At 45.5% G+C, this 25,555-nt stretch overlaps 2 protein-coding genes across 2 annotated transcripts in view; one reads left to right on the top strand and one right to left on the bottom strand.

The window, feature by feature from the left end:
• Cdc40 (cell division cycle 40) overlaps positions 1-11,227 on the top strand; it is a 53,514-nt gene extending 42,287 nt beyond the window's left edge. Inside the window, exons 10-15 of the mRNA XM_052163542.1 lie at positions 661-762; positions 2,067-2,182; positions 2,414-2,547; positions 6,770-6,846; positions 8,734-8,878; positions 9,696-11,227. Coding sequence (XP_052019502.1) covers positions 661-762; positions 2,067-2,182; positions 2,414-2,547; positions 6,770-6,846; positions 8,734-8,878; positions 9,696-9,873 — 752 coding nt within the window. The 3' untranslated portion in view covers positions 9,874-11,227. The remainder of the gene's footprint in view (positions 1-660; positions 763-2,066; positions 2,183-2,413; positions 2,548-6,769; positions 6,847-8,733; positions 8,879-9,695) is intronic.
• A 13,991-nt stretch (positions 11,228-25,218) lies between these two features.
• Positions 25,219-25,555, bottom strand: part of Mettl24 (methyltransferase like 24) — a 109,729-nt gene continuing 109,392 nt past the window's right edge. The window contains 4 exon segments of the mRNA XM_052164303.1: positions 25,219-25,383; positions 25,385-25,414; positions 25,416-25,433; positions 25,435-25,539. Of these exon segments, the coding sequence (XP_052020263.1) occupies positions 25,222-25,383; positions 25,385-25,414; positions 25,416-25,433; positions 25,435-25,539 (315 nt within the window). The 3' untranslated portion in view covers positions 25,219-25,221.

The following is a 25,555-nucleotide window of genomic DNA, read 5'->3' as shown; positions in this document are numbered from 1 at the left end:
CAATTTGAGCGGTATACGTTTGTGAAAGAAATTATTTGTGTCCTGGTCATAGTGAAAAGATGTGAATTTCTGCTTTGGTTTAACTGCGTTTTACTTTGCTCAGAACTGTGAAAAGATGGATTGCTCCGGCAGGGTTGACGTCTAAGTAGAGTTTAGTCAGTGCCCTGAAATTAATTTAGTTTCAGAATAACATCTTTTAGAAAATACAGCTAACATTATAGTTTTGAATCAATTTCTGTGAAGTTAAGCAGTGGTCGAGACATGTGCAGTTGCTGAAGGAGGTCCCAGTTCCTGAACTTGGGATTGGGTCGCTTTGCTTTGCCCCCAGCACACGGAGGGAACTGAAAGCGAGCCTCCCAAGTCTCATTAGAATTTAGGTCTCAGTAAACCCTTGGCTGGGAGCCATCAGTGTGTGTACTGCATATTACAGAGATGCAGGACAAGTTAAAAACGAACACAGGCCTTTCCTCTGAGTTCTTGCCAAAGCCTTGTGAGGCTCACCCTCCCGCCCAGGTCCAGCACCTTGAAGGAATGACAGCGGCCCCTCCCCCAGCCTGGTTGTTGGGAAGCCAGATGGAGCAGGGCTTCCTTGAGACCACTGTCTAAGTACCCTGGTGGTGCAGCTCCTCTCCTCACCACAGCTTCTGGCTCCACCTCCAGGTCACAGTAAAGCTGTGAGAGACATCTGCTTCAACACTGCGGGAACACAGTTCCTCAGCGCGGCCTACGACAGGTACCTTAAACTCTGGGACACCGAGACAGGTGAGTGCGTCTTACTCTCTGAGATGGCCTTGCTGTGCATTTCTGTGGTTCCCGGTGAAATGATGCACTGTAGCTTCTCATTGGGAAGCAGCTGACGGCACCAGCGTGCTTGTAGACTGGGCCTCATCTGTGTAACCAGTGCTCTCCCTGGGGAGCACTGTTCACACCTGGATGGTTACACAGCAAACACTGAAGGACAGACAGACACAAACTGCTCTGGGCACCATCTGATCTCTCTCTATCCCCCACATACTCAGTATAGTGCATTGCACAGACCAAAAGTAAGATTTAGTCCAGTTGCCCAAATTGATGATGTTGATGTGAACTCCTGTCTTATGTGATTGGTGGTTCAGTGTGGACCAGTGTGTTCCAGTGTGGACCAGACACTTCTTCAGTGTCCCCAGGGCTAAAAGGCAACCATCCTATAGCTCTTCAACGCTGAGATACACATAAAGTATAAGGTACACAGGTGTTTGGTGATGGTTTTTAATTCAGCAAACTCATATGGATTTGTTTTAAACACACCAAGGTTAAGACAGAACATTCAGCATGCAGCAGGGCTCTCACACCCTTTCCTAGTCTGCACCGATTCCAGCAACCACAGTAACTGCGCCGTCACCACAGAGCCTTTGCCTGTTCTTAACCCACACCATCTTTTCTCTCTGTTTCCAACTCACCGCTCAGCCTGACATGAGGAGCCGCTTACACTCACGGCTTGTACCAGGACGTTCAGTTCTCAAATATCCCACTGCACTGATATCAGTAGGATTTGTCTCTAGAACTGATGAGATGATACATTCCTTTTGGGGAAAGTCTGTGTGTGTGTGTGTGTGTGTGTGTGTGTGTGTGTGTGTGTGTGTGTGTGTGTGTGAGAGAGAGAGAGAGAGAGAGAGAGAGGTGTGTGTGTGTCCGCTTTATTGCCTTTAGGTAGGGTTTCTTGCTGGACTGAACGCTTACCAGTTTTGCCACTCTGGCTAACACTCATGTGTCCCTTTGCCCCAGCGCTGGGTTTAAAGATATGCTTAATCATGCCTGGCTGTTGATATGATGTTGGTGATTCAAACACAATCCTCACACTTGCCCAGAAAGCATTCTCACCAACCGAGGCATCTCCCCAGCCCCTGAACAAAAATATTTTTAATATTTTTTTTTAAATCTTTGAAAAGTACCAATGTAGTAGTTTTAAGAGTCAAGCTGCCCTTGCTCAGAATCAGTAAGTGAGGACGACTCACTAGGGCTTCAGGCTGCTGTCATGCTCTAGAAGTCAGCCTTACATTTCCGTTTAATTTGACTCTTTGGTCCAGGACAGTGTATATCAAGATTTACAAACCGCAAAGTACCCTACTGCGTCAAGTTCAATCCCGATGAAGATAAGCAAAATCTCTTTGTGGCCGGGATGTCCGATAAAAAGATCGTACAGGTCAGTCTTTTCTCGGTATGTCTGTCAGGGTTTGTGAGCTTTAGATTGTGTGCAGGAAGAGAACAGAGCGTTCATTTTGTGATGTCTGCCACTCTGAGGGTCCACTCTTGTGCTTAGAAGGCAGCAGTCAGTTCATAAACATGGAGACGGAGGAGTCTGTAGGCCCCGAGGTGTGTCTGGCTGGTTTTCCTGAGTCTTCTTACCTCTTACCTCCCTCTCCTTGCTACACAGTGGGACATTCGCAGTGGAGAGATTGTTCAAGAATATGACCGGCATTTGGGGGCTGTCAACACCATTGTCTTTGTTGATGAGAACCGAAGGTTTGTGAGCACATCGGATGATAAAAGCCTGCGAGTGTGGGAATGGTGAGTTTTCATCAGAAAATAACCTGACGTAGGAAACAAGCAATTCAAAGATGATAGCCAGAGCTGGGTAATACCCAGCAGCGTTCAGGTCCTCCAGCCACAGCGCTTTAGTGATTTAAATACTGACAATCGGAGATTAAAATCTAAACATTTATAACAATCCCTTACAATCTTTGGAGAATCTCCCAAAAGTACATGGATTTGAACTTGGTTTGCTGCTGCTGCTGCCGCTGTTTGTGGCCAAATATTATAAATAATTTATTTCCTGTGCATTAGTGTAAGGGTGTCAGATCCCCTGGAGTGCAAGCAGTCGTGGGCTGGTGTGGGTGCTGGGGGTTGAACCCGGGTCCTCTGGAGAGCAGCGGTGCTCTGAGCTGCTGACGTCTCTCCAGCCCTGCTTTACATTTTTATTCTGCAGCTGTGTGTGTGTGTGTGTGTGTGTACGCGCGCGATGTGAGCTCAGCTCATGTTTCCAGTGAGGTTTGCCCGGCAGCCCTTTCCCCCACTGAGCCACCTCGCTCGCCCCCTCCTGCTCACTTTACTGATACCTTATTCATCTTTGAAAAAAAAAAAAACACGGCAGGGCAGGGTGCAGGGGACAGGGCGTCTGGCTACATGTGATTATGTGAGAGTCACACACGGAGATCCTGGCCTCAGAGCAAACCCAAGGAAAACACGAGTGTAGTCAACACCTTGTCTCCTCATGGCCTCTGTGATCACCCATGCTGTGAACCCCCGCATATCATCAGCTTTAAGCAGGGTGCTTGTTGAGTAGAATCAGAATATAGTGACTACTTTCTTTTATGCAAAAAAAAAAATATATGTTTTTTTAAAGTCAAAAAAATAAATCCTTAAGCTGGTTTTATTAAGTATCTTGATATTTTATGATTTAGTTGCAAAGAAATAAGTGGTAATCTTTCTAATTAAAGTCAGTTCTTGGGTGGAACCAGCCTGTATTTATGGTCACAAAGAACAACTCAGTGGCAGCCTTGCCAGGGCGGGAGAGTGCACTTCCCTCCCACCTAGCAGTGGCAGTTGAAGAGAAAGCAGGCGGCCTTGAACCTCAGCCAGTGGTTTCCTCCTCAGACGACTCCATGGAGGGCAAGCAGGCAGAGAAGACCCTCAGTATTGTCAGGGTAGCTGAGGTCAGATCAGATTGTGTGCACCTTACGCCATCACTATACCCTTCCAGGTGACCCCGAGGACACTCACTGGACTCTCTAATCCTGCTGGTTAGCTCATCCTTACTCTTTCAGTATTTCAAACTTAGGTCTTTCTTCAGAAAAGCTAGTTCTTAGGCCTAGAGATTTAGCTCAGAGGAGAGTGCTGGCCAGGAAGGACGAACGGGAGGGAGGGGGAAAGGGGGGCTGTTTCTTACAGAGAATCTCATGTGGACACTGAATGTCTTTGTTTGGGTGGTTTGGTTTGGTTTGGGTGTGTGCATATGGTGTATGGACACACATGTGAGGGTGTGCACATGACCATCCACATGTATGCAGAGTCCAGAGAAGGACATCAAGCGTCGTCTTCTATCTCATAGTCATGTCTTGCTATTACATAGGTGCTGGGGATTTGAACTCAGGTCCTCACACTTGCACTGCAAGCACTGTTACTCACTGAGCCATCTCACCAGCCTGACAAGGGTGTGTGTGTGTGTGTTGTTAGTGGTTTGATTTTACATTCAGATGTTTGTGTCTTTAGTTGCTGTTTCCAGCATTGAAGGTAGAGTGGTGTGAAAGAAAGTGGTTAATATTGAGAAGCTATACCAGTCAGAGGGCTTTGAAATAGCTGTGTAGAATCTAACCAATAAGAAGCTTTGACTAAGTGAAGGCAGTGATATTAGAGTCCTCCTTTCCCTCCCAGAAGTCAGCACTGGCCTAGTCACTAACAAAGATACAATTCTAGAGCTAGTGCTTCTGTATGTCAGTCACTAAGATAAACATTTGATATGAACTCTGATTTAATGTGCGAAGCAGTCTAATAGTTAAAGTTATGTGCTAAGGATATATAGGGCATGAAATGGTCAAAATTCAAACTGCAGGTCAGACTGATTGTGACCTGGTGAAGGGACTCAGGGAGGCAGAGAAGGTAACTCAGTCGGGGGCAAACCAACTCGGACCTCACATCTCTCCTGAGAGTAAGTGCTGGTGAATCTGGAAGGAGAAGGAAACCCTGAGCCCAGAGCAGCCTGAGCCCAGGGGCAGGAAGGTCCCAGCTCTGGGACTTTATCTAAGAGGGGTTTTTCCAAACACATGTGTCCTCTGCCTCATTGTAGCATAGCACCATGACAGAAGAAGAGGGCCAGGTGGTTCGTGGTTAAGAGGACCGGGACCCAGATTCAATTCCCGGCACCCACATGACAGCTCAGAGCAGTCTGTGTAACTCCAGTTCCAGGGGATCTGATGCCTTACGGAGTCACCAAGCACACAGACAGTGCACAGACAGCCATGCCACAAGATACCCAGACACACTAAAGAAAACAGCCAAGGGAAGCTGAGCTTTCTGTAACAGCTGAACAGCCGAAGCTCTAAAGGAGACTTGGGGCTTATGCTTGGCAGCTGTGCCCTCGAATCAGCCAAAAGCACGCCAGTGGCCACAGGGCTCCTGTTCTGACGGTTTTATTTTGTCTTTTAACCAAAGGTATTCATTTTGGTTAAAATATTCTTAAAGGAATTTTACAGAAACTGGTAAATATTGCTGTATATCTTTTACTTTTATAATGCCACAGCCTTGTTAGCTTTTGATAAGTTCATTTCCAAACCAGATTATCTAAAACCAGTTCCAACCTGGTTATATTGAACTACTGGATCTAAGTAGAAAAATGGTATTGTTTTTATGAAGCTCAACTATCCCTAGCAGGCATTTTTGCCAGAAGTAATGAAGTCCTAAGGGTGGCCCAGAGTCAGTTCTGGTTCTCAGCCTGCCTGATGCTGTGGCCCCTTCACGACAGTCCCTCATGTTGTGGGTCCCCAACCACGAAGTGATTTCTGTTGCCACTTCATAACTATAACTTTGCTATTGTTGTGAATCGTAATTCATATATCTGGCATGCTGCCCTGTAAAAGGTTGAGAACTGCTGTTCTACTCTAGTACCAAGACTTGTTAAAATAGGGCCCTGGAACTTTTTTTGCTATACCTACTAAAGATGTGAACCTAAGATAGGGTGATTCATTTAGGAAGCGCTCCTGCTTCAATCCGTGTTATAAAATTCACTATCTACTAGTGATAAGTCTGAGGGGGGCGTGAATCTGCACTTGGGTCATTCAGAAAGACAGTCTCGCCTCACTCAGGGAGTCCCAGGAACCAATAAACGTCACTTCCCTGGTTACAGCAGAAGTCTCTTTCCTCTGGACATTTGTTCCCTCTGGATGCTGGACAAATGCATAGAGAAATCCACGAGAGAATGGAAGTACAATTATTTTCCAATTAAGCAAAGTATTGCAACTCACATCATACCTTTAAGTTAAATCGTTCCTCGTCCTATGGTGCTCATCAGAGTACACTTCCCACACATTACCCCACAAAACATTGTTGGTCCTTAGGAAGCAGCAATACCAAAACGCCTTCAGAATTACCAAATATCTTTTATTATAAAAAAGAAAGAAGACAAAAAGGTACCTAGTACATTTGGTTCTCAGTTGAGGTGAAGGCGTTTGAATTTTTCATGTTCAGGCATTTTTATCATGAAGTTTTGCTGCTCTGTATTTTGGTTTTTGCCCTGTACTATGCCCCTTTACCTGTCAGCTGTAAATAGGCTTCATCCCAAGCACTGAATCGGGCACTGACTCTGTGGCCTGTGTCTCTGGGCGGATAGAACTAGCAAGGGCAGGTCCCTGCAGCTCCGGCCGCTGTCATCCACACTCACCACCGGGGCTTTCGAACTCTCCTGCTCGCTCAAGGGGTGATGGGTAAGGCTGGCTGGCTGGCAGGTGAATCACATTCCTCAGGCTTGCTCAAGCACCTCGCCTCTGTGGGCCACAGATGAGTTCAGCACTCCAGAATATTTAGCAATATGAGGGCCAGAGTTGAATAGTCAGAAAGCAGAGCCACTGACACTATTATAATTTTCATGGAAAGGCATTTGTAAAATGAAAGCTTTTTAGTAATAAAACTCCATCCCGGAAGCCTAATGAAAAGGCACGTTGCTTTTATTTGGGTAATTCTTCCGAATGTGCTTTTGTGAGGTACTGGTTCTGATTCGTATGCTGTTTTCAATTCTTAGGGATATCCCTGTGGATTTTAAGTACATAGCAGAGCCCAGCATGCACTCGATGCCCGCCGTGACTTTGTCTCCAAATGGTGAGTTGGAGCATAGAGCTTGTTTAAAATAAGCGTCTAAGACACGGGATCGCTGGACCCGCGAGAGCAGGCGGGCGCCCGGCAGCTGCCCGTGTGGTGCCGTCCCCGTGCAGGGAAACCTTATCAGAATGAGGAGTAATTACTGGTTTTCATATGTGAAGCACTTCGCCCACCCTCTTGTTTTGAAAAAATAAAAGAATCAGTGATTTATAGTTAATGTTAAGGATTTTTCTTACAGTTGTTTTTTTTGTTTCTTAGTTTTTAATAATTTTCTTTCCAACACAAATCAGGTTCAGTAAAGCATTATTAAATGCTTTTCTTTCAAGGGAATAGAAAACTTTGGTCTGAGAATGAGAACGTTTTGGCAGTTCACATGTAAGAGGCCTTTTAATGAAGCCTCACACCCACCCACCCGTATGTGACACTGAGAAGTTAGTCCGCGCAGTTTCTTTTCATTTTGGGAGCGGTCCCAGGGTGAGGCCATGCAGTGTAGAGCTCGCCGCCGAGCCCCGTCCTCGCTGCGCCTTGTGGACCCCCGTGCCCAGATATGATCCGGGACTCTACTGCTCCAGCCCAGTCAGCTTGGTTGAGCTGGCATCGGTGGGCGCTCGCATCTGGAGTCCCAGCTCCTTCGTGGCCAGTGTCTGTCTGTCTGTCTGAGTGCCAAGGGCCATGCAGCCCACTCACTGCGTGGATGCACTTGGGAGTGTTAATGACGCCATTTTTTTATGTGCCTAGGTGTCTTGCCTGCATGCATGTCTGTATGAGGGTCTCTGGAGCTGTCATGTGGGTGCTGAGAAATGAACCCTGGTCCTCTGGAAGAGCATCCCGTGCTTAACCAGTGCTCGAGCCATCTCCAGCCCTAATGGAATATTCTTGTTGATGGCCGAGGCCCTTCTCTCCCCCTTCTCTGTGGGAGCCATTTTGCAGGACCCAAGCTGAAAAGAAGGGGTGCAGAGGATTGTGAGGGGGAGTTACATCTCCAAAAGAGTCCCTTCAGCAAAACAAAACAAAAGAGCAATAATTTCTATCTGATAACCCTTTGAAGTACTAGGTTATTGTGCTACATATAGGCATACTGATACAATCAGTCTCTCGTGAGGGTGTAAAGTGACTGTTTTCAGGGGTGTCTGAGTGTAGAAGAGGGCATGGAGGCAGAGAGAATCTGCTTCCCGTCTGCCTTTCTATGCAGCTCAGCGGCAGTTGCAGGAACCCTGTCACTCTTAGAAAAGCAGTGCGTAGGCACTATTTGACAGTCATATCATATCCTTGTCATCAGGATTCAAGACTTCGTGTAGGATTTTAAGCATCTCTTAGCCCTCTCCTCACTTAGGTGTTTTTACCACTCTAGCAGACTCGAGTAAACACTATGCAGGGCCTGGGAGTTTGCCGACTCCTGGGTACAGAAAAGCAGTGTACCTTTAAGAAACAGTTGATATGGTCTTGCTTATCCTCATTTTTAGTGCAGTTTTATTTAATAATCCTTTGTTTATCATGTCTTTAATAGTTACCACAAGTCTATTCCATTCTGTAGTTCTATTGTCTGGACTTATTAGAAACTAATTCCACTTAGCATGTTTTATTAATAACTTACTTGTATGGACACTAGGCTTGGATGTTGTTTCCTTATTTTTAAAAAGTAAAAAGCTCAACTCAGAAGAGTACTCGGTGGCAGTACGGTTACAGCGGCAGAGTCCATTACGTTAGATAAAAGAATCCCTCTTGCCAATGGCTGGTCTATAACACTACAGATGCCACAGGAACTTACTTTTCTGATCTTATAAAGTATTTTGGAACAAAGGTGTAATGAAAGCTAATATATTTTTAAATAAACATTTTAAAAATGTTTAAATCCTCCTCTAAAATTAGCTATTTTGCATCTTACAGGGAAATGGCTAGCATGCCAGTCAATGGATAACCAAATCTTAATCTTTGGAGCACAGAACCGATTCAGATTAAATAAGAAGAAGATTTTTAAGGGGCACATGGTAGCCGGCTACGCTTGTCAGGTGGACTTCTCCCCAGACATGAGGTAAGTGAAGTCTTCATGTTCACACGTGATGTACGTGTAGAGTGCACTTCACAGATCACCGTGGCTTGTGAAGTTGCATGTGTAATCTTTGAAAAGGGCAGACATAAAGTTAATGAGCTGTAAAATTAGATGGGCTTTCCTGTGGGGTCTTCCTCAGTGTGCTTCCTGATGTTGCTAGGCCTGTGTCCTGTGGCCACCTAGCAATCCCTGTCTGCATCACCATGACATTTCTCTCTGAGCAGCGGCCCCACGTCGCTGTGGTTGAGCAGATTCCAGAAGAGCGGTGCGTCACTGTTGAACAGAGCTTCCGTCTCGCCTGCAGAAGTGTCCACACTGCAAACAGGAGGACAGCTTTCAGATATTTCTAGGTCACAATTAGTGAAATCTCTGCATTCACTTCCCAACTCTTGGTTAAAAATACATAGGTGCAAAGAATTCAGATAGGCCTGTGGCTTTTTTATGTAGTGTGGTAATTAGGCCTCAGCTTCCTAATTCTGATTCAGTCTTTGAATCAGAGCATATCGAAGCTAAAGATGTGTAAAACGTGATTGCAGTACAGTGTGCCTAACACGTTCCCTGGCTACATGTGAAGCTGGTTCTTCCGTGCAGTCTGCATGTGTAGAGACTCTCTAACGCTTAGACTGACAGCGTGTGTGTGTGGGGGGGGGACTGGAGATGTGTGACTACGGACCACTTCCTACGCTCTTTCTTCTGCATACCTCACATTGGTGTTTCTTGGGGTAGAGAGGGCTGCGTCTTGCTCATTTCACCAGTTAAGGTGTACAAGTGACCAGGGTTTGTTTTCATTGCATTGCAGCTACGTGATCTCAGGAGACGGAAATGGGAAACTAAACATTTGGGACTGGAAGACCACAAAACTGTACAGTCGCTTTAAGGCCCATGACAAAGTGTGCATAGGTGCTGTGTGGCACCCTCATGAGACATCCAAGGTCATCACGTGCGGATGGGATGGCCTCATCAAGTTGTGGGACTAATGGGACTGGTCCTCTCACTGTCTGGGATCATTGTTGATCCAGCGTCATATTTAACTATTTAATTATTAAAATGTATTGGAGGACAGTTTGATTTATAGGTAATCTCTTCTTATATGGCCTTATGAAGTTGGCCTATTGTTTTTAAGAGCTTTGTAAATTTGCCTCAGATAAGTTCAATAGCAACTTCATTTTGTTCTTTATAGATGTTATTTATATGGAGAATGACAACCGATTATATTTGACAAGTAGTCACTGTTGGCGGGCAGTTGCATTCATCCCTGTGATGTCACTGAAAGGATCGGGCTTTTTTTTTTTTTTGAGTCATGAAAGAAAAAAACAAAACAAAGCCGTCTATTGGCTATGGGATCCTATGGGAAATGTTGTCACTAAGGACTCAGAAAGGTGCCAGACACTCACCAATCCATCCCACAGGGTGGCAGGGACAAGGCGGGACCACCTGCAGTTTCTGCTCTGAATCAAGTTCTCGTCTTCTTCGAGTTCCATTATTTTTTATGGCTGTGTTGTCTATTTTTACTTGTAAATTAATGACCCTCAATGGCTGCAGCTTTCTTCTAACTATGAAGCAATGTAAAATTAAAAAGCAGCCCGCGGTTCCTTTCTTGACTCTCTTCCTGACAGGACTGTGCAGACCTAAGCAGAAAGGGAGGCTGTCTCTGAAGCCAGCCGGAACTCAAGGGACCAAGCCAAGGCGCTGAACGTTACCGCAATCACTGTCTGGGAGGCCCTGGCTGCACTCTCAGAGGTCAGGTCTCAGGCCCTGCTTCGCCACTGGGGTGACCGATAATGAGTTCCTCTGGCCAGAGGGGGAAGGCAGAGTGCAAAACACCACTTGTGATTTCTTTGAAGTCACAATTTTGTCCTTAAAATCACTCTGGATTTGCTTGTGAATATAAACAGTAAAAACTTTTGAATGTTAGAAAACAATTAAATTTCTTTTCAGATCTTTGAAAAACCATTGACACTCTAAGAAAATGGCTGGAGCCTCCCCAGTTTGAAAGGCCGGAACCACGGGCTTTCTCTTTAAATTACATGCTGAACATTGCACTGCCGAGCCACTGCCGTTTCTGTCTTCCAGGAAGGGTGGCATGTAGGAGGGAAGAACTCCTACAGCGCCTTTCTGTCGTCCCAACCACTATCTTAACAAATGTGAATTACCGGAATGTAGTGAGGGAAAGATGTCACCAACAGTATTGCATGTTAACCAATCATAATTTCGAAATCTCAGTTTCTCTTATTGTGTTTTTGACTGTTTCTAAACAGAGTAACTGTACATAAAAGTTTTCTCTTTTTTGAAAAGATCCTATTTTTGAATAAAACATTCTTTTTATAGAAAGTGCTGTTGAGATGTCTACTGTGTCCTTTTGTCTTAAGTCTGAAGACACCAACAAACCGCCTTCATACATAAATAGGTCTCATGGAAGAAATGCTGTAGAGGGGTGCGAGGGGTGTGTTCAGTGTGTTAATGGGTCTATTCTAACTGCATGATCAAACATGAATTAGCATCCCTGAAGCATTTGGGGTGTGCAGGTATACAGGATCAGAGCATGCAGACGGGCAGGTTCCTTCCCAGAGTAGAAATCCTAAAAGCACGCCGTTGCTCTCTGTAAGGGCTTACCTGCCTCCTCCTCCTCCTCCTCCTCCTCCTCCTCCTCCTCCTCCTCCTCCTCCTCCTCCTCCTCGCTACAAGCTTTTTTGTCACACCCCAGACAGAGTTCTCCCCCAAAAGTTAGCTTTATTAAACTGATGTGAAAGGTTCAACTGAATAAATATTTAAACATTGATGTGGAAGCTGGCCTGTTTTACCATAAATGAGGAACTAATTTTAAGACAACATGGAGGAGAGTTATACAGGATCTTTCTGAAGAGAAACAGTTTATGTCCTGTGTGTTTTGAGGCAGAGTCTCATTTAGAATTGATTCCTCCCGCCTCTACCTCCCAAATGCTGAAATTACAGGCATGGGCCAGCCACATGTGGCGGGAACGGGCTCTCACAGTACGGGGCTGGCCACTAACTTAAAATGCTTATAAAGTGCCTATAAGAGAATAGTGGCGGGGAAGAGTCAACCTTCGCGTGGCAGCCATGAAGATCCCAACACCAGCACCAGCACCAGCTGCAGAAGAGCCTTGAAGCTCCTCGGCTGGCGTGATACAGGATGCAGAAACACACAGCAGATAGTTGAGGGAGTCACAGTGGGTTCTGGTGCCAGAAAGAAATGTAAAATGCCACCCAGACCTTAAATGTGGATCTCAGCCTGGGACCTAGAGAATCAGCTGCCACAGTCCATCAGACACAGGATGTTCACATTTTAATGTCTCGGGATAAGGCTCTAGTTGAAAGCTACGCTGTACCATAGATTCACTGGCAGCACGCATTCTTAGTGAGTTATTAAGTGGTCGATGTAATCGTGTATAGAGAAAGCCAAGTACAACGGAGGAGAAGAGAGGAGCTAGTGGGAGGAAGGTACCTGTCGCAAGCAGTGGGGTTAAAAGTCGCATCATGAAATGCGTGGTCTGTAAGTAAATAAGCAGAATGAGCTAACAAAGATTTCACTTAAGGTAAAAAGGCTAAGACTTCGGCCTTAGACTCTTTCTACTCTCTCCTTCACGGTAGTCCCTGAGCCATGCAGGGCGGGCGTGATGCTGTGTCTCACCTTTGTGACTGAGCGTGCCGCTGACACGCCACACACTGGTCACTTGTGATCTTCTGCACTCACCAATCTTTGTTGCAGGTCTAATGAGGTCTGAGGGCTGCGCTGTTTTATGAGTATAGAGATATAAGTTTGGAAAGCAATTTGATATTGTGTCCATTTAGCAAAATAATAGCGGTAGATTCACTCCTGAGCCTTGTGAATTCCCCACCCACGAGTTCTTGGCAAGATTTACAGCACCAAACATTTCTTTTTCTCCTGTAGAGCAGCTCTTATATCCAAGCAGGAATTGGGCGGTTACCCCGACAGCACTAGCACCCCTGTTACATATTGGTCATTGCTGTAGTTCATGGCGGTTACAACCAGTAAGGCTATTGATGACTTACCCCCAGCAAGCTACATAGCATCTGACTGTACCATGAAGGCCAATCAGCAGGGATAAATCTCCCTGTCAGTACCATCTTGAAATCCCCACATCCTATGGCAGAAATGTGTGATGTTTTCAGCAATGGAGTCTTACCATCAAGTTCCGTTGGGCAGCCAAGAACCATGAAGATGACCTGTATTGTTTTTGGAGGCTCTAGGACACTCAGCCAACAAATCAAAGAGAGGTGTTTTAGCCAGCTTCCTCTAGAGCATTGGTTCTCAACCTTCCTAATGTGGTGACCCTCAGTATAGTTCCTCATATTGTAGTGACCCCCACCATAAAATTCTTTGTTGCTACTTCATAACTAAGTTTGCTACTGTTAGGAATCGTAATGTAAATTTCTGTGTTTTCTAATGGTCTTGGGCAAACCCTGTGAAAGTCTTTCAAGCCATAAAAGAGACTGTACCCCACAGATTGAGAACCACTGCTGTTAGAGACACAGAACCAATAGAACAAACGGATGTGTTAAAAGACTTTGTTAAGACGGCTTACTTTAAAATCATAACAACAGCTGAATCACACCCAGAGACTGAGAACTGTGTAGTTGCTAGGTCTTTGAGGTTGAGTGGCTCAATGGTCTGAAGTTCACTCACCTAGGACCTAAAGGGTTTCTGGAGAGACACTGGTCCTCAGTCACCCTTGGAAGTCAGGCAACACTGGCTTTGATGCCAGCAAAGCAGTCATAGCACAGTAGCAGTACAAGATAAACTGGCTCAGCAGTAAGAGGCAAGGCCAAACCACCATCAGGCAAATAATGCCCCACTGCTAATCCTCTTTGTATCTGGGCTGCTATTAGAAGGTGCTGCTCACATTTGGGGTGTGGGGTGTCTTGATTAAGACGTTCTCAATTTCCCAGGTTCCTTATACAGGTGGTTCTAATTTTCCAAGCATCCTTAGGGTCAGTTACCTCTTTTCCCACCCTCTCCTCTCTGTCCTACCGTCTCATCCCTTCCTGACCTTAACCTTCCTTCTGCATTATTTCCTTACCTGTGTTCTACCCTCCCCCCTCGACCCTTAGGATCTCTCTTCTCAACACAAATCTGAAGCCCCGGCACTGTCTGGCCTGTGAGGGAGGCCCTGGGATGCTGATCCTTCTGGGTCTGGGTTATTTCACTCCGTCTGTTTACCTGCAAATGTCATTTCCATAATAGCTGAACAGAGTTCTATTGTTTATAGGAACCGCATTTGCGTTCGTCCGCTCAGCTGGGCATTTAGGCTACTCCCACGTCCTAGCATCTGTGACTCAGTGATGGGCACGGTCTCAATCAGCCACTTTTTAAGAACGCATTAGCAGCATGTGCCTGCAGCACAGTGTGGCCCTAGGACCACTTTTTCTTTTCCACTTAAAAAGAGTTCAGGTATCCAGTGTTAGTGCCCCATCTTCTAAAAGATGTTCTAAGGTCCAAAATGTTCATAACAGAATTCATGTAACGATTTTGATGTCCATACTGTCCTGCCCTGTGTTACATTGGGGGTCTTTCCTCAGAGCTATATCCAGATAACTTTAAATTCTCTTTGGTGTGTCTAATCTTTTTAATCCATATTAAGGTTTTCAATTCAGCCACTGTTTTCCTCTTCTCTGAGGACTATGTGATCTTGTATATGTCTTTTTTTTCCATAGACTTTTTTTCTAAAGGTTTATATAGTCTTTCTGACTTCAATCATGAACAGTTTGTATTTTTTTTAAAGATTTATTTTGATTTATGTATTTGTGTGCGTGGCACATACATGAAACGTGTACAGGTAGCTGTGATCTACCCTATGTGTGTGCATGTTTGCATGCATGCATGCATGTGTGCAGGTAGCTGTGATCTACCCTATGTGTGTGCATGCATCATGTGTACAGGTAGCTGTGATCTACCCTATGTGGATGCTTCGAACTGAACTCAGGTTCTCTGGAAGAGCAGCAAATACTCCTAAATGCTGAGCCATCTCTCGAGCCCCATATTCTACGTTCTTGAAAATGTTACAGACGGATCAGAATTACGCTCATTCTCAGCTATAGCTCAAGAAAAGCCTGAGAGAGATGATACCTTGTCCCATCTCTCTACACTGTTCCCTCCAAAAAGGACTGCTGTTCAGCTACCTCAGGTGCCAAGGCAAAAATCCCCAGTGGTTGTGGTTGTGGTTGTGTGTGTGTGTGTGTGTGTTTGTGTTAGGGTACGCCGTCCATTTCCTTAACAGATGAAACTCTATTATGAATGTGTCTTCTTCTCTGAGGAGATTCTTAGTAGCCTGGATGGAGATGGTCCCTTCAAAGCATTTTGCATCCACTTTTGCCCTGCCCCCCAGAGGGCATCACCTCTAGAATTCCTCAGCTTACAGTTTTGTTTGTGATGAAAATAAATTCCCCTACTGCAGTGCTTGCACAAGCTGGAGGTTTCTTTCTTATGAAAAGCTTCTACTTGCCCTCAGCCCTAGTGCAAAGCTTCCTGGTGCTGCCGGGTGTGAAGGTGTATGACTGTTTCCCTTACAGTCATGCCCTCTGAGGACCCAGCTCTCCTCCTGCTGCAGACTCATCTCCACTGCCCTAGCCTCTCCTGTCACACACACTCAAGTCCTAAGGTGTGACTGGTCTGAGGTTCTGCCTATATTTTTGCTCTAGGTTTTACATGTTTGTTCATGGACATCCAGCCACGCCCACCCTACACCTACACCTCCTACACAAGTATACATGCACATATATGCTTGTATGCCCATGAGAGAATCTTTGGGGCTATTCATAGTTCTGTTTAGCATGCTGTCACGTTATTGGGACAGTCCGAAAACGATAAACTAGGAGAGAGAGTGTTTGAAGCCTGAGCTCTCGGCTTAGAACCCTGAGTTTGTGTGACCCAGAAAGGCATTTCTCCCGGGAGCACTCTGCTTTCTGGGGAGCCATGGGTTCCCCTCTTACCTGGCCTTTTTTTTTTTAAGTGAATAAACATATCTTATAGCTTCCTTTCCTGGCAAGTATCTCCGTCTGGACAAGCTTCTGTAACAAAATGTATTAGGCTGAATAATTCATAAACAACACATGTATCTATCACTCTCCGCGTCAGAAGCTGAGATGTTGGAGAACAAGCAGGAGCAAGTGGGTGTCTGAGATGGGCTCGCTCTGCCTCACAGTGCCTGCTTGCTGCATCTTCACATGGTGCAAGGAGGAAGCAGTCTCGCCCAGGCCTCCTTAAAGTACCCTGACTCCAGTCATGAAGGCTCCACCCTTACAACCTGCTCAACCACCCTCATAACCTGCTCACCCCCACCTCCCGCCCATGCCTTGCCTTTAATGCTAAGGCACAACGTGTTAGCTTTAGGGTCAGCTTGGAAGGACATTCAGACCCAGCAGGCACACAATCATGATGTCACCCAACCACATCACCCAATCATGGAGTGAAAATAGTGACATGTTCCAGCAAGAAGATCAGATGAAGCTAGCAGCAATGTCTGGGTCTCCTCATTCCTTCAACGCCACTGTCCCGCCTCCACACTTACATGAATGTCTTAAAACTAAGACTTATGTCCAAATCTGTGTGCTTTCATCATGCTGTCTCTGCCCAACGGGTAAGGACACTTAGAACCAAGCCTGAGGACCACTGTTCGATCTCACGTTGACCCCACTGCATGCTAGGAGGAAAGGAATAAATGCCCTCTGACCTCCAGATGTTGCCTGTGACACAGGTCTGCACACATGCACTAAATAATCAACATAGGATGATTCTTCCTTATTTACATTTCAAATGTTAGCCCCCTTCCTGGTGGTCTCTCTGAAAAAAACGCCCCTATCCACTCCCCCTCCTCCTACCTCTATGAGGGTGCTCCCCATCTACCCACTTCCACCTCGGCACCCTAGCATTCCCCTACACTGGGGCAACAAGCCTCCACAGGACCAATGGCCTCTGCTGTTACTGATGTCTCTAGCAAGGCCATCCTCTGCTACATATGCAGCTGGAGCCATGGGTCCCGCCATGTGTACTCTGGGGGTTCTGGTTGGTTGATATTGTTGTTAACCGATGTCTTTCTTGTTCATTTCATCTTAAAGAAATAGTGCCTCTTGAATCATTAAAATTACATATGTATAAAAGTTACTGAAAGTAAATTTTAAATGCTCTCATCCGAAACAAATCAGCAAAAGGGAGGCTTGAGAGACAATAGGCGAGGTTAGGTGTAGTCATTCCACAGTGCTTCTGTATACCAAAGATTCTCTACACAATAGGTGCAGATGGTTTTATTTATTAACTTCAAAGTGAAACACTCCATGAACCATTTCGAACATGCTTACACAAAACTGAACACGTAAGCCAAATCCAGTTTCCTAGAGAGCTGAGGTTGTTAGGACTGCAGTTCTGAGTTCCAGGGGAATTTCTTCTGTGGTGGAATGCCTCAGTTTCCTCATCAAGGGGCACTGACAGGTTGCTGCCCAGTTACGGCAGGCAGCCTCCAGGACCCGCCTCCACACTGTGCCTAGCTTTGTCTTCTGAGACTGAATTTGGGGCATATGGGTAAATAGTCACTTCTGGGTGGACATATGTAAGAAATGAGAGTCCAAGTGTATTCGGTAGCCTCAGTGAGAAACCACAGTTAGGTAGCAACTGAAGTGTTAGTGTCTATGAAAGTGTTTCTGAAGGACTGAGGTGGGATTGAGAAAGCACCTACCCCTTAGGTAAGGTCTCCAGATTCCTAACTCCATTGACTGCTCTCCTGCCTTTACTCTGCCGTATGATGTCTGTCTATCCCAGAAGCCTCTGTGCTCTGTGTATGCTCCATATAAGGGCCAGCCTCTATGCTCCATGTATGTGCCATGCATGTAAGGGCCAGATCCACAGCCTAGAGCCCTGGTGCCTACCTCAGAGCCTGCCAGGAACCTGTCAGTAGGTATTCCTTGGGTGTAAATTTCTAATGTTCTTACAAATAGAATTTTCCTATAAAATTATTAAGATTATTTCATCATTTCTTACTGAGGTTTTCTGTCAGTAAAAATATTTAAGGTACTTTTAGAAATTAGTCAAGTTACTATTTTTTGTCTTGTTACTTTATATTTAGATGCGGTAGTCCTTTTGTTGTTTATTATACTGAATTTGTAGTTTCCACTCCTGACTGAAAGGCCCTGACCTGGAGATTTTCTTGGCCTTGGCCTTGGGGAAGTGAGAGCTAATTAATGACTGAAAGGAATAAATATAGTGATCATGAAGGCTCAGGCATTAGACAATCCATTCTGAGTACTGGGTCTCACTGAGACTGGGAATCACCCCAGTCTTCCTCCTTGTTCCTCATTGTCCTTTTTGGTGTTAATTCCCGAGCCAATCATTTCTGAGCCAGCATATAAAGTACATTCAGTTCGTAGTTGTGCAGAGAACATTTTACGTATTCAGTGAGAGAAGGAAAGTAAGATGATGTTAGGCCCCGTCTATCAAGAATAGGGACTGAGAATATATGTATATATGTGTGTATGTGTGTGTGTACATGTGTACACCCTTTCTATCAAGAAGAGGGATTGATATATATGCATATGTACATATATGCATGTATGTGTGTACACATGTGTACATCCTTTGTATCAAGGATAAAGATTGATATGTGTGTGTATGCATGTATGAGTATACATGTGTACATCCTTTCTATCAAGAATAGGGACTGATATATATGCATGTATGCATATATGTGTGTGTGCATGTATATATTCTTTGTATCAAGGATAGGAACTATATATATGTGTGTGTGTATACATTTGTATATCCTTTCTATCAAGGATAGGAACACACACACATACATGTGTGTGTGTGTGTGTGTGTGTGTGTCTGTGTGTGTGTGTGTCTGTGTGTGTGTGTGTCTGTGTGTGTGTGTATCTCTTCCACTGGTTCACAGTAGTGGGATGTCATCCTGTGTGTACTAGGACCTCTGTATCAAGTATCTGAATTTAAGTTTGGCCCCATGTAATCTCTTATTCTAACAAGCCAGCTACTAAGAAACTTTACATGAGACAAATACGAAGCTACTGGATTTTAAACATCATTTCTTTAAGATTTATTTTTATCTTTTTTATTGGATACTTTCTTTATTTACATTTATAGGTCTCCCCTTTGGAAACCCTCTATCCCATCCCCTCTCCCCCTGCCTCTATGAGGGTGCTCCCCCATCCACCCAACCACTCCTGTCTTCCCTCCCTGACATTCCCCTACACTGGGGCATCCAAACCTCTCAGGCCCAAGGGCCTCTCCTCCCACTGATGTCCAACAGGGCCATCCTCTGCCACATATGTGGCCAGAGCCCCGGGTCCCTCCATGTGTACTCTTCGGTTGGTGGTCCAGTCCCCAGGAGCTCTGGGGGGTCTGGCCTGTTGACACTGTCGCTTCCCTCATGGTGCTGCAACCCCCCTCAGCTCCTACAGTTCCTACTCCAACTCCTCCATCCGGACCCCCACACTCAGTCCAATGGTTGGCTTTGAGCATCCGCCTCTGTCTTTGTCAGGCTCTGGCAGAGCCTCTCAGGAGACAGCTGTATCAGGCTCCTGTCAGCAAGCACTTCCTGGCATCCACAATAATGTAGGGGTTTGGTGGCTGTTGGTGGTTTGGCTAACATATGGGATGCATCCCCAGGTGGGGCAGTCTCTGGATGGCCTTTCCTTCAGTCTCTGCTCCACACTTTGTGTCCATATTTCCTCCTGTGAGTATTTTGTTCAGAAGCACTGAAGCATCTACATTTTGGTCTTCCTTCTTCTTGGGCTTAATATTGTCTGTGAATTGAATCTTGGATATTCCGAACTGTTGGGCTAATATCCATTTTTATCTTTTTATTTATGTGCATGTGTGGGGTATGGGCATGTGAGTACAAGTGCCCATGTAGACATGTGCTTTTAACATCTCCAAGAATTTCTTTTTTAATACATAGATAGTGGAGCATTTTCCCCTGTCACTCTAAATATGAAGCGTGGCATTAGGCTGGCTTGATTTCTTTTTCTTAAGAACACAGATATCATAAAAGTATTCCAATTTTAAAATAACTTCCAAATTGAGTCAGTTTTAAGAATTGACTGAATCTTTGAGTGGTGGCTTCATAAAGTTCAGGCACATGAGAAAGTACCAGCAATCGGCTGGTGTAAAATAATTATTGCCTATCTTAAAAGCATCTTGGGAAGGACAGAGTTTATCGCAGCTTATACCTCCATCACTGAGGGACGTCAGGGCAGGAGCCTGGAGGCAGGCGCTGAGGCAGAGGCCATAGAGGAGTGCTGCTTACTGGCTTGTTCCTCATGGCTTGCTCGGCCTGGTTTTGTGTAGAATCCAGGAACATCAGCCCAGGGATCTATGTTGGCCCTCCCCTGTCAATCATCAATCAAGAAAATGCACTCCAGACGTGCCCACAGGCTGATGGGTAGGTAGTTTTCTCAGCCGAGGTTAGAGTCTTCCAAGGACTCTAGCTGTGTTTGGTTGACAAGACCCCAGCCAGCACACTGCCTGCAAGCAATGAGTTCACAGCTGCACTAGCTGAGCCAGGATGAGCCTGCCTCTGGGTTTAATCCAGCTCTGCCAAATCCAAGCATTTCACACTCAACAAAGTCACATCTTGGACCATGTAGAAACGCTGGTGGGAATAACTGATTTGAATACACTGTAACTTCATGAAATTACTTTTCCTCTGTCCCGTGTAGATGTCCCTGGAGTGCCCGTCATTTGTATAGGTTTGTCCCCTTTCCTGGGTGCTGCTGCGACCACCCCTAACATGCGAGAGGAGGCAGGTTTTCTCGGACTTCCACACAGTTCATGGGAAAAGGCAACATCTGAGTCTCTTACATCCTCCTGTTTTCTTGACCTAAAAAAGCACACGCTTTTTGAGATAATTCAATGGTTATTAAATTTGTATTTTCTGGACCATTTATGCAACACTATGTGTCTAAGCGTCGATTAAGGGAATGTGTGCCACAGACACTCAACGTCTCCCCTCATTTATTTGTAGACCAAAGATGGGCTTTCAGCACTGGAGAACCATGCTGCAGCCACAGCCACCACCCTGCCTACATGGGAGGAGAGTGCCCACGCATTGTGACAGGCAGGAGGGCCACCCAGATCTCACAGAAGCCTTCTAACTTACACTGACAGACAAGTTTTGGGTCCCCGTATTTCCTTGCTATGCCTGCACCTGCCAGCCTTATTTAAATTAAGTCTAAGTTAAGCAAACCAGAATGCTCAACCTAACTCTAACCAATTTGCAGTTTAAAGTGTGTTTGCTGGTTCGTCTCCTTCAGTTAACCGGGAAACAAAAAGAAATACTGTTCAGATGTAGCATTTGGTGTTCGCCACTCTGTGCAGGAAACGGAGTGTGCGCTCCGTAGGATCTGATGGGGACTGTGGATTCACATTCCATCTACTAGGTGAATACAGGCCTTGTAACCTCTGGGTTTCTTAACCCTTATACCTGGAAAATTATATACATCCTTGTTGGGTTGTTGAGAGAAGATGGAGTCTCAATCGCTCACTAACCGATAACGCTCCGTTTGGTTGGTTTGACTGTTGGGGGTATTCTGTCTGCGTTTCATCAGGGGAGGTGGTTCCTGCTTTGTCTGTCCCTCACAAGCCAGTTGCATTACTCCTCCTTGGAAAGCAAACACCAGGGCTCCAGAAGTCTGACCTACTTCTCAGTACTTCCGCACCTTGGAGGTGAGGGTGTGGGCAGTGGATTGCCCCCTAGTGGACATTTGAAGCTGCAGACACGTCTGGGCGTGGTAACCTGGAGGAGGAGATTGCTCCTGCCCCCTAGTGGGTAGAGTTCAGGGGTACTGCTAAGTAAGCATCCTACAGTGCACAGAAGAGTCTCCCCCACACTTGAAGATGACCCCAGCTCCAAATGCAGCACTACAGGGAGCCTGACCAACATAAGCACAATAAATTCTCGGGACAGGGAAGCCATAGCAGCCATCAATATATCCACTGTACATACTAAACTGTCCATTACGAAAAGTAAGCATAAATGTCATAACCATTGCTCAGGCTGCCCACTAAGTGGGTCTGGAGGTTCTGTTTCTGTTTGTTTTGTTTTGTTATGTAGTGTAATGGTGCCAATCTGTATATCACTTCTCTAAATCTTCAATTCCATGCACTAAAAATCTGGCTGTTCAGGCAGTGGTGGCGCACGCCTTTAATCCCAGCACTTGGGAGGCAGAGGCAGGTGGATTTCTGAGTTTGAGGCCAGCCCGGTCTACAGAATGAGTTCTAGGACATCCAGGGCTATAGAGAAAAACCTTGTTTCGAAAAATAATAATATCATTATTAATTATATTAATATTAGTATTAATACTAATTATTATTATATTAATAATAATAAATTTTCCTGCTAATTAATAAAAGAAAACATTTTAAAAAAGAAAAATAATAATAACAATAACAGTACTACTAATAATAATATTGCTGTAGGTGTACACACATCTTTGGGGTTGATCACAATTAAAATTAGTGCGCTCTATACATTGCTGAAGAATATTAACTTGTATATATACACTCCAGTGCATTAAATTATTATAAAAAATTCTGTGACAAAAATCCAAAGGCAAAATAAAGTTACCTTTCTTGAGAAACAACACCACACAAACTAACAGTACAAACTGTTTGTGACATCACACGGACCCTCTGCGTCTGTGCACAGCTGCAGTACACGTGCACACTAGGGAGACGAGCCACCATTGCTGGTCACGATTACACAAGGTGCTGTTCTCTACCCAACACCCCCCCTTTTTTCAGGCACTATGAGTTTAAGAATCAAAACTTCAGGTATATATTTTTAATTATCTCAACCAATTCAGAAACTCTGGTCTCCTTTTAGCTCAAGGTAGTGAGATCATCCTATTCTGATATTTGTCAGGTTCTCATCTGAAAAATGATATTTCCAAAGCCCCAAACCAACACCCCGAGAGTAGAAGCAAGCAGGAAAGAACCGCCTGGGAGAAGGGATGGGTGTGACAACAGCCAGGACTCCGCTGCCTCCCCAAATGTTTTGAACAATGAACACACAACTTTCATACTCTGTATGTAAAAAAACATGACCCCAAACCCTTAACTTGGTTTATTTTTATATTGCTTAATTAACAGAAAACTTTTGAAATTCATCCACAGGACAATCTATTTCTATAAATAAGAATTAGAGACATCATTTGAACCATTAAGAACCTACCGGTTCTGCTTATTTTAAAAAAGTAAAAACAAAAAACAAACAAACAAACAAACAAAACTGTGAAAAAGAAGTGAAACCAGGGCCTGAGGCAGGAGAATTGAAGATCAAAACCAACCTAAGACATCTAATGAGTTCTGGACCACTCTGGGCTACACAGAAAGACAGATCGATAAGGGGAGAGGGAGGGGGAGGGAGGAAGGGAGGGAGGGCGGGAGGGAGAGAGAGAGAGAGAAAGAGAGAGAAACAGAGACAGAGACAGAGACAGGCAGAGAGACAGAGAGAGATGGATAGACGGAGAGACAGATAGAGACAGAGATAGACAGAGACAGAGAGAGACAGACAGAGACAGAGACAGAGAGACAGACAGATCAGTTGGCTGGCCTCGGTGTCTTCCTCTATCTCTATACAACTTATTTTTCTTCCTCCAAGCAGGGTCTCACTCTGTAGCTCTGGCCGTCCTGGAATTCACTATGTCATCCAGGCAGGTCTTGAACTCATAGCAATCCACCTGCCTTTTTCGCCCAAGTGCCACTATGCCTAAGTTATCGAGATAGGGCGTCTCACTGAACGGGAAGCTTATTGATTCACCTAGACCAGCCCGACCAAGGCGCCCCAGCCTGTCTCCGGCCACCCTACCCTCATGCCCTACACTGTGGTCGTAGGCCATGCCCTGGCTTTTATATGCAGGGGATTGCGATCTCGGGCCCGCCCATGTTTATGTGGCAGGCAGCTTACTAACTGAGCCATCTCCTCAGCCCTGAAAGAGTGTATTTGGGAAGATCTGGCAGCATAGGTAAGGAAGAGTGAGGTACCAGTCAGGCTTGAAGTTTGACGAGGCAATAGCAAAGCACTCGGGTTCTGTCTTGGGTCTGGCTTCATAGACAATGAAGCGTGTTCACCAGCTGAGTCCGAAAAAAAGTTTGGACTGAAGTTCTTGAAGTTCTGACAGGACCTGATGCGTCTAAAGCTCCCAGGAACAAGAATCAGCAGTTCTTAGAAAGCCATTGCATGGCCTCCACAAAGGCTGCGAAGGAACGACTGAAATCCACAGACTACAAAGCCCAGCCTTGACCGGCAGGCAAGAGAAACCTTAAAGAAAGCAAGTTTAAGTCATATGAGTGGACCGTGTTATATATTTTGGTTGTGGTTTGTTTGGGTTGTTTGCTTACTTGGTTTTTGAGACAGGGTTTCTCTGTGTAGCCTTGGCTGTCCCAAGACTCACTCTATAGACCAGGCTGTCCTCAAGCTCAGAGATCCACCTGCCTCTTCCTGTGGAGTGCTGGGATGAAAGGCAGGTACCACCCCACTCCTCCGCAGAGCGACTCAACTTAAATGACCAGTGCATACAGCTGTGTCCTGAGAGCCTCCTGACCAGTACAGACATGAAGGGCTTACAGCCCAACCATCAGACTGAGCACAGGGACCCCAATGGAGGAGTTAGAGGAAGGACTGAAGAGGCTGAGGGGTCCGTATCTGGCATCAATGGGAGGAAAGGAGAGGCCCTTGGTCCTGTGAAGGCTTGATGCCCCAGTGTAGAGTAATGCTAGGGCAGTGAGCAGGATGTGGGTAGGTGGGTGGGTGTGGGAGCACCTTCATAGAAGCAGGGAGAGAGGGGATGGTATGGGGGTTTGCAGAGGGGGAAACTGGGAAAGGGGATAACATTTAAAATGTATGTATATATATACCCGAGCAGTTCATTTAAAAATCTGATCAACCTAGTAAAAAGTATGAAATAATAACATTTCATTTTAATGTAAATTCATGAGCTATAGATACTATTGAATTTTAAGAAAACCACAAGCTGATGTGTGCAGGGTATTTCTACATCCAAGGGTCAGTGAAGGGCACAGCCCCACTCTGTCAAAGGCAAAGAAGGCACAAGTCTCAGTCTGGGCAAGTAAAGGTGTGCATCCGTGCGGCTGTCTCCTGCCAAGCTCAAGGATTCATCCTGGACTGCGGAGACAGTAACACAAACCCTGCCTCAAGCAAGCAAGCAAGCAAGCGCAGAGCTGAGAGCTGGTGGAGATTGGGGATGTAACTCCACCCCCGGAAGCGCAGACACGCCCACCTGCCAATATTTCTTTGTGTCGTGGCCTGCGGGAGGGCTACAGCTCACCTCCACCTTGTGTTCACCCAACTCAAGGTATAACAGCTGCTAGCATTGAAAAGGTCCTTCTCCAGGAAAAGCTGCGGTTTCGATAAGTCTTTATAGGTGTGAAAAAGTCTGAAGTGCTTCCGTTCCAACTCCTTCAGGAGGCTGTACCAAAACCGCACCCACGCTGCTCTCGCTGCCACGGACCTCGAAAACCAGGCCAGTGGAGGTGAAATCTCGAAGACGAGCTGGCCGATCTGATCGAGGACATCCTCCAGAATGAGGTTTTCTAGAACTTTCCACTCTGCACTCTCCAGGTCTGCCTTGAGAACATCAATCTGTAAGAAAACAATG

Source organism: Apodemus sylvaticus, chromosome 19 (assembly GCF_947179515.1).
Source record: "Apodemus sylvaticus chromosome 19, mApoSyl1.1, whole genome shotgun sequence".
Lineage (NCBI taxonomy): Eukaryota > Metazoa > Chordata > Mammalia > Rodentia > Muridae > Apodemus > Apodemus sylvaticus.
This window is presented reverse-complemented; position numbering and strand designations above follow the sequence as displayed.